The sequence below is a fragment of the Sturnira hondurensis genome, unplaced genomic scaffold, assembly GCF_014824575.4.
Source record: "Sturnira hondurensis isolate 20B ecotype Veracruz unplaced genomic scaffold, ASM1482457v3 Scaffold0021555, whole genome shotgun sequence".
In the NCBI taxonomy this organism is placed as follows: domain Eukaryota; kingdom Metazoa; phylum Chordata; class Mammalia; order Chiroptera; family Phyllostomidae; genus Sturnira; species Sturnira hondurensis.
The window spans coordinates 5,777,600-5,794,638 of record NW_028094186.1 but is presented as its reverse complement, the minus strand read 5'-3'; the positions used below and the strand labels follow the sequence as shown (position 1 = coordinate 5,794,638).

The 17,039-nt window shown below is 55.2% G+C and overlaps 1 protein-coding gene across 6 annotated transcripts in view; it reads right to left on the bottom strand.

The window, feature by feature from the left end:
- Positions 1–212: 212 nt before the first annotated feature.
- Positions 213–17,039, bottom strand: part of TMCO4 (transmembrane and coiled-coil domains 4) — a 76,729-nt gene continuing 59,902 nt past the window's right edge. For 5 of the 6 annotated variants that reach the window (XM_037032723.1, XM_037032721.1, XM_037032726.1 and 2 more), the window contains 3 exons: positions 11,540–11,657; positions 3,588–3,705; positions 213–1,357 (listed from right to left, as the gene is read on the bottom strand). In XM_037032723.1, the coding sequence (XP_036888618.1) occupies positions 950–1,357; positions 3,588–3,705; positions 11,540–11,657 (644 nt within the window). In that variant the 3' untranslated portion in view covers positions 213–949. The remainder of the gene's footprint in view (positions 1,358–3,587; positions 3,706–11,539; positions 11,658–17,039) is intronic. The other variant, XM_037032727.1, reaches the window with a different exon arrangement.

The window sequence follows — 17,039 nt, the reverse complement described above, 5'->3', positions numbered from 1 at the left end:
AACAAAGGGAAAGGTTCTCAGAGACGCAGGTTCAGTGGCTGAGAGCTGGGTTCTGGCGGCTGCTGGATGCGTTGGAGACAGACCCGCTGTGTGGTCCTGAGCAGATGACCTGACCTGCCTGGGCGTCGGTACCTGCGGGTGTGAAGTGAAGGTGATGACCGTGCGACGATCCTGTAAGTGCTCTGTAAGCTCCACGGTAAATACCCAGTGAGTGGTAGCCATTGCTCTCTTTTATTTTCATCACCACCTCTGTTCCTGCTATGGGAAACCCTTCCCCCATGGGACCCATTCTTGCTACCGAGGCCAGCTCCCACCTGTACTGCAGGCAGATTTGGCATTGACTTGCCGTACCGTTACAATTACATCCAGGGCCACAGTGTAGCACACAGTGTAGCACACCTTTGAGGCGGTGTGCTCTCCCGCCCTCCACCTCACGTCTGTGTGACTGACGCCCCTGCAGGTGTGCAGTGCACAGCCCCCACGGCCGTAAGTGGCTGATCTGACCGGAACTCCCAGGGCAGAGAGGAAGCTGCCTGTCCCTACTGGAACCTGTGGGCTGGTGGACAGCCCTGGAGTGGACGGGAGAGCAGGCAGTCACCTGGCTTGACTGAGGCCGAGGGAGAGTGGCGGGTGGGAGCCTCAGGCCCCGGAGAGCCCCTGGACCTCCAGGTGGATGGCCAGACGTCAAAGCTGTGACCCCCGGGCAGTAGTCCTGGGCTCAAAGCTGTGCTTGGTTGATTCCACAGGGCTCTGGCTTCGCTTTCCCCGGAGGGTCCATCACCTCCTTACAAGTCTCCCTCCTGCCAACTCCATGCCTTTCAACCCCAGAGCCTTCAGTCTAGGGAGGGCACTGGTGGGAGTTGTTCAGAGCTCCTGCGGAGAGCCTGGTGGAGGGAGAGCAGCAAGGCCCATGGGAATCTGGGAAGACGGCTCAAGTCCCCTTTTGGGGTCAATCCAGCTCTGGGCAGGGCCTCTCGGCCTCACTGGCACAGTTGGGGCAGCCCAGTGGGTTGGGACCCATGCCGTGGCTGCACGTCTGGGGGCTCTCGGCAGGGCAGGCAGCAGCGGGAAGGGTGGCCCCTTCGGACTGGTCTGGCCCCGTTGGCACCTGGGCTTGGCTGGGGTCATCGGATGTGGGCGCTCTGGACGTGTCTCCGGGTGCTGGACCCTGGGTTTGCCCATCCTGGTCCGTGGTCTTGTCTGCTGAGGAGGCAGCTGCTGCCTGGCGAGGTTCCTCTTGGCGCAGGCTGCCTGGGGCCAGCAGAAGCCCCTTGTCGTCCCAGCCTGGCTTGGTGTGGATGCCTACGGCCTTCAGGATGGCATCCATCTGCTTGGCGTAGTCCAAGTGGCCGCTGACCTGCAGGGGAACAGTGGGTCAGGGCCAAGGTGGGTAGGCAGAGCCCCCCCCGCCTTCCCCAGGGCCCTAAGCTAATCTCTCACTCACTCTCTGGGCCTCACTCTCTCCCTCGGTCACCAAAGCCCTGACGCCTGCTCTCCATGACTCTGAAATGCAGAGTGGGGTGGGAAGCCTCTAGGCTCAAGGCTGCTCTAGAACTCGTTAGGGAAAGACGAAGGACGTTCCTCTACAAAATCTGGGCTATTGGGGCGCAGAAAGGAATCTCCTGATGGTGGGAGCGGAGGTTCTCATTCTGTCTGCAGCTTTGGGTCTCAGCAGAAGGACTCTGTGGCTCACCGGCTTGGGGGCCTTGGGCAAGCCTCTGACCTCAAGCCTCTGACCTCCACTTGCCTTGCTCAGCTGCAAAATGGGGACCATAAGTGCACCTACACCAGAGGGCTGCGGTGAGGTTGCGGCAAAGCCCTCAACTGGAAATAGCGCTATGGCACAGACTGCAAAGTACCTTCCAAACTTCACTCTCCCCCTTTCTTTAGTCATAAGAGCTTCAGCTTACAGCTGGGTACTTTTTTCTCCTGTAGCAAAGTGAAGCCTCATGAGCCGGCCCCCTGGGGTGGCAGAGTCCCCTGCCCACAGCAACGCAGTCCCCACACTAGGAGGCAGCCTGGCCTTTGTCTGCTTCTCTCACCCCAAGTTGCCCCTGCTGGCGACAGGGCCAGCCCCTTGCTCACTCCTGGCTCTGGCTTGTCCTCAGATCACATTCGGGGCGTTTGGGGTGGACGGCTGGCCTCTGAGGCAATCCACAAAGGGCCCAGTCCTTGCGGGAGAAGGCAGGTGCTGCAGGTCTCCGCCCCAGCGCGGGGCTGCCCGGGCTTCCCCTAAACGCGGCAATGAAACTCCTTTGCCAGCAACCTCTCCTCCAGCAAGAATTTTCAGGGAAAAACAGGAGGGAGGCACAAAGGCAATGCTAATTACTCTAATTACCCCAAAGGGAAAAGCACTGCTTTTTGTGATGTTCTCCTAATATGATAAAGAGCTGTTATTAGGCGAGAACTGGGAAGCTGCCATCAAGGAAGGCAGGGGAGGGAGATGTCCCTGAAGCTGCTGGTCCAAAGGGAAGAAGGGAAGGTGGTGGCAGGAGAGGAGGGAGCCAGTGCTGAGTGAGGGCCTACTATGCACCAAGCACCTCACACGTGCTGTCCTGGAAGGTAGGTGATTTCCCCTATTTTGCAGATGAGAAAACAGGCACAGAGAGGTTAAGTAACTGGCTCAAGGGCACACAGCCAGTGTACCAGTATATCAGTGTACCAGTATACCAGTGTACCAGTATACCAGTATACCAGTATACCAGCGGCCAAGGCAGGGTTCTAGGCCAGGCTTCCCTGGTGCTGAAGGCTGTGCCCTTCCCAGTATATCCCATTTACAGGCCTCCTGGGGCAGAAGCTGGATCTTGTTCGGGCTTGTGGAATTTGAAGGGAATTTTCATTTAAAAGGAACTTTTAGCTGTTCCTCCATCTGGCAGAGACTCTTGGGTGGTGAGGCACAAAGTCACTTCTCTTCTCCCCCACTTTAGAACGAGGGGCCCTTAAATAGGACACAGACCCCTGGACTCGTGTCAGGAGGCACCACCCTGATCCTGTGGTTCCTGGTCTCGTTACCCAGCTTCCCTTGCTCCCATGTTCTCTGCTCTGCACCCCACAGCCAGGCCTTCAGGTGCTTCTGCTGTGGTCTGGCCTGACTTTCCCCACCCAAGTCCTCCGGTGATGTCTGGGGAAACAGACTGTCCTGACTAGTCATCTGGGAGTCGGGGTTGGGGGGGTCAGGGTGGGACACTGGGAGGAGAGGGAAGGGGGCTGGGCAGTAATGTAGGGGCCAGAGCATGGGCTCTGGGGGTTCAAGAGCAGGCTATGAGCCGCTGGCTGTGCAATAGAGACTTTTCTAAGCCTCAGTTTCCTGATCTGTGCTACGGGGGTAGTAAGGACTGCCCAGAGGCTGTGTGAGGGTTAGTGGTAATTCAGGTAAAGGGCCCAACGACAAACCCATGGCACGGGGATGGGGCCGAAGGTAGGAGTCACCTCTTCTCAACAAATGCTGCGATCTCCCTCCCGCAGGATGGAATGGGCCAGGGCTAGTGTCCCTGGGGCAGGGGCTGGCTGGGCTGGTTAGTGAAGACCCCACCCCCACCCCGCAAATGCAGAGCCCTTGGGCGGGGGGGCCAGGCGCTGGGACTCACGATGGAGGACAGGTCCACGTTCTCCACCCTCCTGTCCTGCAGCAGCACGGGCTGCAGGCCGGCGACATGGAGCTGCACCGAGGACGTGCGGTACACGAAGCTCAGCAGCCAGTCTCCCCTGCGGGCACAGAGAGGGCGGACATCAGCCTCAGGAGCCCCAGGACGGCGGGGGGGGGGGGNTCGGCCCCCCGGGGGGGGGGGGGGGGGGGGGGAGCCCCGCCTGGTCCCGGGAAGTCTGGCAGGTCCCGTGCTTCTGTGGGAAACCAGGGCCCTGACTGCACCGTGGGGTGGGAGCGGCTGGGACCCTTGGGAGTGCTGCCCGGGGCATGGGAGCTCCATGCACGGGTCTGCTCTGCTCCCTGCTGGGTCCCAGAGCCAAGAACAGTGCCTGGCGTGCAATAGGTGGGTTTCCAGGGAACGGATGCATGGATGAGGAAGCTGGACGAAGGTCTTGACAAGTCTGCATGTGGAGCAGGAGAGCTACTGTCAGCTCAGAGGGGTCCTGGTTCCCTGGGGGCTGGTCCCGAGCTCCCCGGAAAGGAGAGAAAGGCAGCAGGCTCCTCCTGGGGCAGAGGACCATTGGAACTGGGGGCCACCATGTTCTTCCAGGTGGAACTCTGGGTCTAGTCCCCACTTTGTGAGCTGAGAGGGCCGCTCTGCCCTGAACCTGGCCTGACCTGGCCTTATGGTCTCCCTGCCCTTGGCTGTCCCAGGATGGCTGCCTGGCAGGTCACAGCCCTGGGAGTGCTCCCCTACTTTCATGGGTGCTGTGAACCCTATTCCCTGCACCCACACACCCTGGTCCAACACACCCCTACACCACCGAGAGAAAATAACCCTGGACCCTCTGCTGCCTGTTCCTTTAGGGGCAAGAGCACTGTTGGTGGAGGACCCGGTCTGAGGTCTGAAAGGCAGCCGTCTTTCTCGAGCCCCTGGGCTTTGTCCTGGGGTTAAGCTGGGCTGGCCCAGAGCCATGCACTTGACCTCACACTCAGCAAGCCCATGCATGTGAGTGCTCCTGTCGTCCCCTCTGCATCTGGGACTTAAGTCCAACTTATCCCATCTGGTTGTCTTCTGTTTAGACCAATTCCACGCTGGTGTGCGTGGCGACTTAGTCCACTCTTTTTGTGCCCTTGTTTGAAAGAAGGGCCATCCCTCACTGCGGGGTCGGGGGAGATGGCTGAGAGTCCCCCAGCTGTCTGGGGCCCAGGGTGTGGTGGGGAGCCCCTCCAGGCTCCCACACAGGGAGCCCCTAGAAGGACTGGCCCAGAGTTGAGGGGTCACTACCGGCCCTGCTGGTGCCCCAACTGAGCTCACTGCCCCCGACTCCTCCACCGTCACAGCCCCGCCCCTCAAGCAGGGCAGTATTCCAGGCACCCTTTTCCCTGTGGCCAACTTCCCGGAGTCTTGCTGATCCCTCTCCAGACCCAGCCCTCTGCTCCAGCCCTGAGGTCAGGTACCCAGCCCCCCATGGACCAATGCCACGGTCTCTGCCCTGCTCACCCTGCGCTGGCCTCACCGCCCCCAAGCCACCACGACCTTCTTTAAACACTCTTTGACCACGATGCCCACTGCCTGCAGGCTTCTGCTTTTAGAAAACTCCTCAGCTGTTTCCAGAGAGCAATGCTTGCAATCTTAATATCAATGATAATCTCAGTATCAAGCACTGTCTCTCACAAAGGCAGGAGGCAGGGAGATCGACTCAAGCTGTTTCACTGAACTAACCCTCGGAAGCAAGTGCGTCAGATGCTGGCACGTGTGTGGTCCGTGAGTGTTCCTGATGTAGACGGTGACAAAGAGCTAAGTCAGAGTCTCTCCTGTGCAAACATCGCCTCAATTATGACCACACTCTACTTAAGGCGTAAATCGCACTTACACACGTCTAGGGGCGGGGCAGGGATGTGTGCAAGAAGGTTCCGTACCCTCTAAGCTGTGCTGAGCGATCCACAGGGCTTTTACCTGCGCTCGAGACCCTTCACCTGCCTCCCTTGCCGGCGTGGGCCACGTGGAGCCAGGTCCAAGCCCCGCCTTGTCAGTTACTAGCTGTGTGACCCTGGGCAAGCTGCCTGACCCCTCTGAGTCTCCGTCTCCTCTCGGGCTGGCGGGAGAGTGTACAGAGCCGGTGTGCCATGTCAGTGCCCGGGCTCACCCGTGGGCACTCAGGAAGCATTCGGTACCACTCCACCTCCCACTCTGGGCCTTCGCATGTGGGTGGCCCTCCTGCTTGGCCTAATCTTCTAGTCTCTGATGGGCTTCCGTCCATCCTTTCAAAATTCAGCTTGGATGTCGCCTTCCCCAGGAACTGCCCCTCAGCCCCTCCCATTGATATTATTCTTCCTTTGCCCCTCAGGTGCCCAGAACATGCTCTTTTTGTGACGTTTGTCACATGTCCTCTGTGTGTCTAGTCCTGGCTCTTTCCCTCCTTCTAGGCAGGGCTGTGCCTCAGTCCTGTATTCTGCATCCTGGACTGCGTTGGGAACTCCGTGGGGCGGGGCAAGCCACGCCTGTGGCCCCCCAGGTGATGCTGATGCGGGAATCTCACAGCTGAACCCTCTAACTGCACTCACGTGGCGTGAGGAAGAGGGCTCCTTGGCTACTCACAGGCCTGGAGCCACTTGTGGGCACGGGTCCTCCCTCCTCCTCCTCCCATCACCTCCTGCCCACACGGGACCTGGAGCAGAGACCCCCTCGGGGGGCGCAGGATGAAACGCTCTCCTCGTGGAGTGAGATGGGCCCGCCTGACACCACTTCCTGGCTCTGCTGTGTGATCTTGGTCAAGTACTTGACTCTGAATTTCAATTTCTTCATGGTATCAACACGGAGCAGTACCATTTGCTGGCTAGCTTCCAGGGTGTTCACAAGAGCCCAAGTAAGAGAATTGGCATAGAGCTTTGTGAATGCACATTATAAATTTGTAAGTGCACATAGCGGGGTAGTGTTGGCCCGAAGGTCCCCCTACCCCCTCACCCCACAGTCAAGTAGGCTCATGGCAACTACAATGCCTTCGGGAGCCAAGAATACGAATGTCTGATTGGTGCTTAATTTACCAAGAAACTACAATTATGGTTTTGGTCTGTTATGTTCCTTTCCTCTTCTCTCCTTCCCCTCCTCCTTTCCTCTCTAGAGAAATGGCCCAGGATTTCACAAAATAATTGAAATGCAAGCTTATTAGCCTCAAGTTCTCAATAGAACAGATGGGTTTAATAAGGTTTTGTTGATCTCATACTGCACACATGCGATTTTAATTCCTTCCTTGCTGTTGATGAAAAGGACCAAAGTCATGTGCTTTGTGCATATGTCTGGTAATAGCACTACTAACTGCTGTTGTCTAGTGGGCATCTACCAAGGCCACCCTCTTCCTACAAAATCTCACTTAATTTTCCTGGAACCCGCGTGTAGAAGGGACTATGACCCCATTTCATAGGCAGAAAGACTGAGATTCTGAGTTGTTTGTCCAAAGCCACTACTCAGTAGGAAAACGGTGGAGCCAAAAATTTTTCTCCACATCTGAGGACATGTATTTATTGATTTGAGAGAGAGGGAGAGGGAGGAAGGGAGATGGAAAGAGAAACACTGACTGGTTGTCTCCCATACACGCCCTCACCAAGGATCAAACCCACATCTAGGTGTGTGCCCCGACTGGGAATCGAACCCGCAACCTTTTGGTGTCTGGGACAATGCTCCAACCAACCGAGACACACAGCCAGGGCAGTGGAGCCAAAGTTTTTACTGAGGATGGTCCGCCATCAAAGGTTGGTCCTTTCTTTTTCTTTTATTATTTTTTAAACTGTCCTTACTTAAAAAGTCAAATTAAAGTCTCTTTCATGCCCTGCTTCCAGTGACTTAGGGGGGCGCCGCCATCAGTCTCTGGCAGTCTCTGGGCCTCCTGGTGCTTCCTCAGACGGATGGGCACATACACGCATGCGCAGACCCCCCCNCCCCCCCCCCCCCCCCCCCGCAGTACGCACGGTGGTGCTCACTTTTTCTGCCCTGAACTAGTCCCCTGTTTATGGTCATTTAGGTTGTTTTCATTTTTTAAAGATTTTCTTTATTTATCTATAGAGGGGAAGGGAAGGAGAGAGGGAGAGAAATACCAATGTATGGTTGTCTCTCATGCATCCCCTGCTGGGAACTGGCCTGCAACCCAGGCATGTGCCCTGACTGGGAATTGAACCGCGATCCTTTGGCTCCCAGGCCTGAGCTCAATCCACTGACCTACACCAGCCAGAGCTAGGTTGTTTTCATTTTTAAATTGGAAATAAAGCTGCAACTACCCAGTTTTTACAGCTCTCTCTGTGCACATGTGTGTCTAGTACAATCCGGATCTTAGAAGTCAAATTTGGGGGGAGATCAGAAACTTGGCACATTAAAAAATTTGAATTTTGATAGATATTGTCAATTGTCCCCCAAAAGGACTACTAACTTCAGCTGCCGCCAACCGTGTGTGAACGACAGCGCTCACTTCCCCACATCGTCACCAACATGAAACGTCCCTCATTTCTAAATGTTTGATAACCTCGTGAGGGCTCAACCATAGCTTACTGAATTTAACCTTCATTTATTTCATTAATGATGCAGCTGGGCATCCAAAAGTTTATTGACCATGTGTATTCTGTGGTTTTACATGTAGGTATCCTTGGGCCATTTTCTTACGTATACATTTTTCTTGCTGATTTGCACGAGCTCCATATATGCTATGGCTCTTCGTCTTCCGATTCTCCACTCTGTTTACGACGCCCTGATTCTCAAAGCTTGGCTAGGAGTGTGTGCGCCGGGGACAAGCCGCACCTGCGCCCCTCTTGATGCCCTGTGTCGATGCCTTGAAAACCTTTGCCTCCAGCTCTGCAGAGCACAGCTGCCCCTGTGGGCTGAGCACTCACGTGATGAAGCCTTCCCAATCTATTCCAACTTCGGGTCCCGTCTTACTTTAGGGTGGCTGGCCTTCCATCAAATTTAAAGTTCCTTGGCCTTTTGACGTAACCTCTCTGAGCCTGTTTCCTCACTTTTAAGGCTGGATTTGTAACACCAACACCGTAGGGTTCCAGGAGGGTTCAAGGAGGTGATTATAACAGAGGAAGGCTCTGGCGGGTGCGAAGAGGCTAATCCTTGTTACACCCCCCCACCCCCCATTGCTTCCATTGCTTCGTGATGGCACTTTTAGGTTTTTAAAAATAAGTGTCCGTCCCCACGTGTCCCTTCGACGAGACATAAGCATCTCTCATGCATCCACATTTGTGTTCCCATGTCCAGCAGCAGGTCTCGGGCACAGTGCGTAGCATGAGTCTGAGTTGCCCCACCCTCGGGCCGGAGCCCCTTCCTCCTGCCGCCCTGACATGGATCCCCAAGCCTCGAGAATCCAGCGTCTCCTCTCTCTCCCCACTTCGCCTTTCCAACGGTCTCCCAGGTCCCTCCAGCTCAGGTGGAACTGAAGGGCCACCGGCCCTTGCTGCAGTTCCAACTCCTCCGCCGTCTAAGGTGTGCTTCCAGCTGCCTTCTGGAAACTTCCCCAGCAAGTCCTGCCTCCTGATTTTTTTTTATTGTAATTTTAGAAGTTGTGTTAATGGAGCCGGCCACCTCCCACCGACACTCTAGTCATTTTCCCCTCTCTTTTCCTTTTTCCCCCTACAACTAGTCACCCAACCTTACTGCTTCTTAAACATCAACCTTGTCCTTTGGACCTGGGCTGGGAATGTCAGCTTCTCTGGTGACTCGGTCAGTACTCTGCTCTTTTGTGACANCCAGCTCCGTATATGCTATGGCTCTTCGTCTTCCGATTCTCCACTCTGTTTACGACGCCCTGATTCTCAAAGCTCGGCTAGGAGTGTGTGCGCCGGGGACAAGCCGCACCTGCGCCCCTCTTGATGCCCTGTGTCGATGCCTTGAAAACCTTTGCCTCCAGCTCTGCAGAGCACGGCTGCCCCTGTGGGCTGAGCACTCGCGTGATGAAGCCTTCCCAATCTATTCCAACTTCGGGTCCCATCTTACTTTAGGGTGGCTGGCCTTCCATCAAATTTAAAGTTCCTTGGCCTTTTGACGTAACCTCTCTGAGCCTGTTTCCTCACTTTTAAGGCTGGATTTGTAACACCAACACCGTAGGGTTCCAGGAGGGTTCAAGGAGGTGATTATAACAGAGGAAGGCTCTGGCGGGTGCGAAGAGGCTAATCCTTGTTACACCCCCCACCCCCTCATTGCTTCCATTGCTTCGTGATGGCACTTTTAGGTTTTTAAAAATAAGTGTCCGTCCCCACGTGTCCCTTCGATGAGACATAAGCATCTCTCATGCGTCCACATTTGTGTTCCCATGTCCAGCAGCAGGTCTCGGGCACCATGTGTAGCACGATTCTGAGTTGCCCCTTCCTCCTGCCGCCCTGACATGGATCCCCAAGCCTCGGGAATCCAGCGTCTCCTCTCTCTCCCCACTTCGCCTTTCCAATGGTCTCCCGGGTCCCTCCAGCTCAGGTGGAACTGAAGGGCCACCGGCCCTTGCTGCAGTTCCAACTCCTCCACCGTCTAAGGTGTGCTTCCAGCTGCCTTCTGGAAACTTCCCCAGCAAATCCTGCCTCCTGATTTTTTTTTTATTGTAATTTTAGAAGTTGTGTTAATGGAGCCAGCCACCTCCCACCGACACTCTAGTCATTTTCCCCTCTCTTTTCCTTTTTCCCCCTACAACTAGTCACCCAACCTTACTGCTTCTTAAACATCAAACTTGTCCTTTGGACCTGGGCTGGGAATGTCAGCTTCTCTGGTGACGCAGTCAGTACTCTGCACTTTTGTGACAATGACCTCAAAATATGGATCCCTTATCCAAAATCTTCAGGGGCCTATTGATTTCAGGATTCAGAATAATAGCCTAGATTTTGGGAAGAAAATCTGGCTTGTAGCCTGTGTATCACATAATATCCCCACAGGGTTTGCAGTGGGGCCCCCAAGGTACTTGACCCACAGGCCCAGCGGCAGAAAGACGCAAAGCGTGGACATTGCTCTCTTCAGCTCAGGGCACGTCTGTCCCTAAACATTTGCACCTTTCCTGGGGAAGAGCTGGCTTCCCTCCCAGCTTTCCCCGCCGGACGCTGGGTTCCATGGGGCTGAGTTTATGGCCTGTGGCAGCCCCAGCGCGGTGCCCAGCATGAGGCTGGTGCTCACTCAGAGGCTGTTGAATGAATATCCCAAGTGGCGGCCGCTGCTGCTGAACAGTAACACCATCCGCACATACCTAACACGTGCGACTCTATAAACTGCTTATCCATCGTTGAGATCCTGGGGGGAGTCATGAATAGCATTCCTCCTTCACTGATGGAGAAGCTGAAGTCAGCATGGGGGCCCAGATCCATGTGATCCCAAATCGTGAGTTCTCAAACTGTCACCCTGTCCTGCTTCATCTGGGGGCTGATGGGCCCGGGGACCTTCTCAGGCCCATCTCCTGAGGTCTCAGTGGTGGATGTCATCTCTCTTCTTCCCCCGAGTCTGGGGCACAGCCATGGCTGTGGCCCCCTTGAGCTCCCCTTGAGCTCACAGCTGTCAGCCGTGGCAGGCCCCCACCTCCGGCCGGAGGTGTTTCGCAGGGTGCGGGTGCGGGCTCCCCCATCGTTGTCAGCTCTGGGCTCTATCACCCGGCCCTGCCCTGCAGCCTCCCCCTTCCCTGTCCCTGCTAAGTGAGCACACTGGAGCTCCTGTGGGCATCGGAGCACTTCCCGCCTGAGGCCTAATCTTTGTCCCATTTGTCAATGTCCTCCTCCCCCCAGATCACGGTGACAAGCCTGTCTCTCCTATAAGCTGGTCTCAGGCCTGACACTGAGAGACTGTTTTGAGGATCTTCATTCTAGGGGCATAGAGGCTTCCCAGTTCACAACACTGACAGGCCAGTGCCCCCTAGTCCCTGTGTCCCCAGCACGGGGCCTGGGCATGTGCTGTTCAGTAAGGGTCACCTCCCGCTGGCTGGGGCTGGGACAGACCTGCAGTAGCCGTTGACGATCCTCCCGGACACCACCTTCCGGAACGGCTCCCAGTGCTTGGCTTCTCCTTCCACGGGCGCACCCAGCAGGACGACGTCCTCGATGATCCCTTGGCAATCTGGTGAGAGACCCAGAAAAGGCCGTCAGTGTCCCAGGAGGCAGTGGTGGAAGACATGGATGTCACACACACACGTGCACACACACTCATGCACTCACACCCACACCCATGCATATGCGCATGTGTGCACAGGGACGGGGCTTCCACTTCCTGAGTTCCAGGCCCTGGGTGAGGCCCCTCACGTGCCTGAGCGATTCCTGCAAAGCACCATTATCCCAATTTTAGAGTTTGGGAAAACCAAAGACATTTTCAAGATCACATGGCTACTCAGTGACAAAGCCTGAGTCAGGACCTAGACTTACTCCCACCATTCATGAGGCTCACTGCTGGCAATGGACTTGGATGGGACGCCTTCCCTTGGAAAAAACTGACAGGCCCTGGCTCATCACACCACCCAGTGGGAGACACCACAGCCTTCCTTGGCAATCGTGCCCTGGGGCCTGTGCAGTGTGAAAGTGAGGAGGGGACAGGTGACAGAGTCCTGGGGCAGGGAGTGCACTCATCAGCAACACTGACTGTTTTGTTTGTGGCAAAATTATGCTCAGAGGCTGAGATTGCCTTTGCCAATAATTTATTTAACACAGGTTCACTGCGAGGATTATAATTTATAATAATACCTCACAAGCCAATAGCACACAAGATAATGTCTTTTAATAAGCCAATCAAGAAACAACACCCTCCAGCCCTGGCTGGTGTGACTCAGTGGATTGAGTGTGGGTCTGCAAACTGAAGAGTCGCTGGCTCGATTTCCAATCAGAGCACATGCCTGGGTTTCGGGCCTGGTCCCCCAGCGGCCCCTCCCCCAGTGGGGGCCATGTGAGAGGCGGCCATCATGTTTCTCTCCCTTTCGCCTTCCCTTCTCCTCTTTCTAATAATAAAGCCTTAAAAAAACCCCAAAGAAATAGCGTCCCCCCAAGCGACGATAGGTTGGTTACACTCTTGTTCCAGGCAAAGGGGAGATGAAAGAAATAAAGTCTAGATTTCACTGAGCTGTAATCTTCTACTTGGCTCAGCCACCGAAGAGCTGATGTCTGGCTGCCAGTGCTCAAAGTCCCTTGATGCGAGGGCGTGATGCCGGCGGCAGGACAGTACGGTGCTGGCCTGCAAGGTCCCCTCCTTCACGGGCTGCTGCCTGGTCTACACTACTGCCGGTGAAGAGCAGCCTGGCACATGGCTGGGGCTAATGTCCGGATGTTTTCGGAGAGCTCTTTAGGTCAGCAGAGGGTAGCCCTGCCCCCTTCCCAAACACTCTCGGGAAGTCCCAGACTCGTGGCATTTTGAGTGTAAATGTCCATTACGTCATCGTCGCACTTCCATTCGTTTGTATCCATACACACTCAGGAGCACGACAATTCTCACAACGGTGCCAACAAATTCATCCTTAGGTCAAAACAACTCCACTCAGCCACGTGGATTGGAAATCCTAGCAAGCCAACAGGCAACAGTGACCTCATGGTTCAGGGATATTTTAGGCCGGGGTTGTTCAAAGTGCAGTTCACGGCCAGGGCTGCTCCACGGACTATTTGTCCCGTAGAAGCAGGGAAAAGGCACATCTTACGTCTTACATCAGGAAACCAACAGTTCACACGTGGGTGCGCACACCACACTTTGAGAAGCATGGCTCTTGACCAATGAGGCCCCCCTCCTGTACACACGCACCGCCCCCCCACGCCGTCCCAGTCCTCACTCTTTATTCCTTGATTCTGCTGCATTTTCTTCTTGCCACACATCACTTATGTCTGTCTCCTTCTCTAACATCTAGGTTCACTGAGGACGGGTGCTTTGCCTTATTCATAGGTGTCTGGGCTTAGAATAGTGCCTGCTGCGTACTTGGTACTCAATTGACATTTGAATGAATGAATGAACTGCTATCCCTCAGGAAAGCCAGTATAGGTACTTTGCAATTAGAAAGCCCTGGGTTCACATCCCAGTCCCTCACATCTGCCACTTCCTCATGATTCTGAGTTCCTGCACATCTCGGGAGGCTGCATGCTCTGTGTTCAGCTTTGCCACTCTCTTGCTGGGCGACACAAGACAGCAGGCTTCCTCTCCCTGGGCTCCAGCTTCTCACCAGAGCGCATCTGTTTTCTGTGTGGGCGTCCATGTCAGAGTGTGTCTGAGTACAGTGTTCCGGGCTGACAGATGTTTGAGAACCCCCATGGCACCAAGCTCTCTGAGCCCTGTGCGGGCTCTGCTGCTGAACAGTGCCGTGGCACTGAATTCTGACTTCACTCCTCTCGCTTCGGGGGAGATGACCCTCAGGCGGAAGGGTGTAAAACCTCGGGAAGCTGGCGGTTTGTTCCGAACAACAAGGCTGACTCAGATGCCTCTTGATGCAAGGGCTATTTCAGGGGCTTGTTGCAGGCAAAGCTGTGGGGAATGAGGTTTTATTCCAAGCCCTTTCCTTGGATGATGAGGAAACCGTCTCTCAGAGGGGATGGAGCGTGCCCGAAGTCACACAGGTGGTGGGAATAAAGCCGGGACCAGCGCCCAGGCTGCACAGAGAGCTGCTGGGCCCCTGAGGCCAGGCTTCCTACTCTTTGCAGTAACAGCACAAAGCACAGCGACCGCAGGCCGGTTATCATTGCTCCCACAGGGCCAAACGGTTATCGACCCAGGGCCAGGGCCAGGGCCAGCGCAGCAGCTCCCTCTGGGGGCCGGTCGCTCAAGACACCTGCTCTTTGGGAAGAATCCGGCCGCGGGTGCCAACACCGGGAAGGCTGGGACCCCTTGTGGCCAGAAGTGGTAGTGCAGGATTCCCGATGTTATCTGGGTGGGGGGCGGCGGGTGATGGAAATGTAAAATTGAGGTGTGGTGGTGCTTGGACAACTTTGTACATTTGCCAAAAATCACTGAATTGTACTTTGTAGTATGTGGATTATACTGCAGGAAAGTTGCATCATTTCATTCCTGAGCTCAAAACCCTCCACAGCACCCATCTCTCATGGAATAAAAGTTAAAGTCAGTGCGATGGCCTTTGATGGCAAAGCCCTTGGTGACCCTGCCCATGCCCCCTCCCCCTACCTACTCTGCCCCAGCCACACGAGCCTCACTGTTCCAGAACACGCCAGACCTTCCCCTTGCTACTCTCTCCTCCGAAATGCTCTTCCCTCCCACATCCACAAGCCCCCCACCCCCCCTTCACCTCTCTGCTTAAATGTCACCTTCCAAGGGCAGACGCATGCAACCCACCCCTACCAGGTAGGTGCCCATCTCCGATTTCTTTTGCCCCATCACATTGAAGGCCACCTGACTTACCACCTATTTCACTTTTAAAAGTTTCACTTACAGTCTGTCTCCTACTAGCATGTGGGCTCCCTAAGGGCGGAGCTTGTCCTTTTCTGCTCTCACTAGTGAATCCCCAGCGCCCAGAACAGTGCCTGGCACAGAGGCTATGCTCAATATATATTTGTGCAATGAACGGAAACGAGCAATGAAACCCAGCAGCGTGAACCCTTCATCTGAGAACAAATGCAAAGAGACTGTTCCCCCCCCTTCCTTTTCTTTTTCTCCTGGTACAATCGCTCCCCAGCGGCCACAGATGGGGATCTGTAAAGGCAGTATCAAAGCAAATGAGTGCTTGCTAAAGGTAAATGGAAGGGTATTCAACCACTGCCCTCAGCTCTTCGGTTGCTGGTTTCCAGAGCTGTGCTGGGGGCAGGGGGAGGGGGTACTGAGGGTACTGTGGACGACTGCAGCCTGCAGTGGGCAAGAATAATGAACGTGCTTCCAGAATGAACTGCTTCAGTCTCCTCCCCCGACCCTGCCCCCAGACCATGTGATCCAAAGTCTCACGGCAACTCTCTCAAGGAGGCCCGACATAAACCCTATTTATAGAATTCCTTGGCCCCAGCCCAGAGCCTAAGAAAGCTCAGGGTCTCCAGGCCCTTCATCTGATTTTTGGTATGGCTCAGGGGTGCCCACTCTCTGGGGGCAAAGATCCAGAATGACTTGGGAGGTCTCAGGAGGCAATTAAGTGCAGGTGTCGGAATTTTAAGACGGCGGATGCTGGTGGGACTCACAGGATTTAGGGAGCATTCGGTTACCGCGCATTTTCTCAGCCAGGAGGCAAAGCATGACTACACTGTCAGGCGCCAGCCTGTGAAGACATTGCTGGTAGGCGGGGCCTATGTGCACGAGGATGCCGGGAACTGCTCGCCCAGCAGTGGCCTCCCGCCAGGACAAAGCTGTGTGCAGGACCTGGTTTTGCCGCCCAGAGAACTGAGCTCAGTAATTGAACAACCCGGAGCCTCGACCTCCTTGTTTGTAAGATGGAGGTAATATAATCGTGCTGATTTCCCAAAGCGGGAGTGGGGGTGTGAGTTCAGGGCAGTGCCTGGCACCTGGCTTGGCCAGTGCGCTCTGCTTCATTGTTATTTCCACACAGGCTGTCAGTCTGGCAGCGGGTCGGAGAGGTATGTGTGAAGTGTTGTCTTTGGGGACGGCCCCTTGGGGTGCTTGTTTCTGGCCAACCACTCATCCGTCACAGGCACTGTTTCAGGAGTTTAGCATCGCTGGGTGATGACTGGCAGGTGGTGGCCGTGAACAGGAGGATCAGTCCCCTTTGGAGCTGAGCCCCTGGAGAGAAGCAGCTGACGAGCTGTAAACTGGTTGAACACCTGGTCCTTTTGTCCCAGCTGATGTGGCTCAGTTGGTCAGGAGCCATCCCACAAAGCAAAAGGTTGCCAGTTCAATTCCCGGTCAGGGCATGTGCCTGGGATGCGCAACTGTCCTCGTTTACTTGTATCCATCAGAGCTCAGACACACTTGCCTCTGTCTCGTCAGGCGCCCCTCTGGTGTCAGCTGCTCCCGCGGGGTGCTCACAGGACACTTTTAGCTCCACGTGGCCCTTCTCAGCCCAGTGATTGTCTTAGCTATTCGAAAACAATTAAGAGCTGAGCGTCTGTACGAGAGCAAACTCTCACCTACACTATCGCCTTGGTCTTAAAAATTGTCTCTAGATTGAGTTCTTGTAAAACTAAACATTCTGCACATGGACCAAGCAGGGCCAGCTCTTTCTAGGAGCCCTGGAGACTCCTTTTGCACCAACACCGGTGGAGGGGCCCGTGGCCTCTGGGAAGAACCGCCCCTGCACCCTTCTGCCTCTCCCACACAGCAGGCTCTCTTAAAGCAAGGCGGGCCCGCGTGGAGCTTTCCAGGTGTTTCCAAACAGCCTCCTCCAGAAAGTTACCCAGAAATCTCATCAAATAGCTGAAAGGCAACATCACACACTCCCACATGCCTGTCACGTTGTCAGTAATGAGATTCTCCTGGGCTGCAAAGACCAAAGGCTCTCGGGTTTGAGAAGCAGAAGAGACAGCTTTGCTCCCTCCCGGCAGGGGGTTGTGTGTGCAGCGTGTGATAAGAGGCGAACGCAGGAGG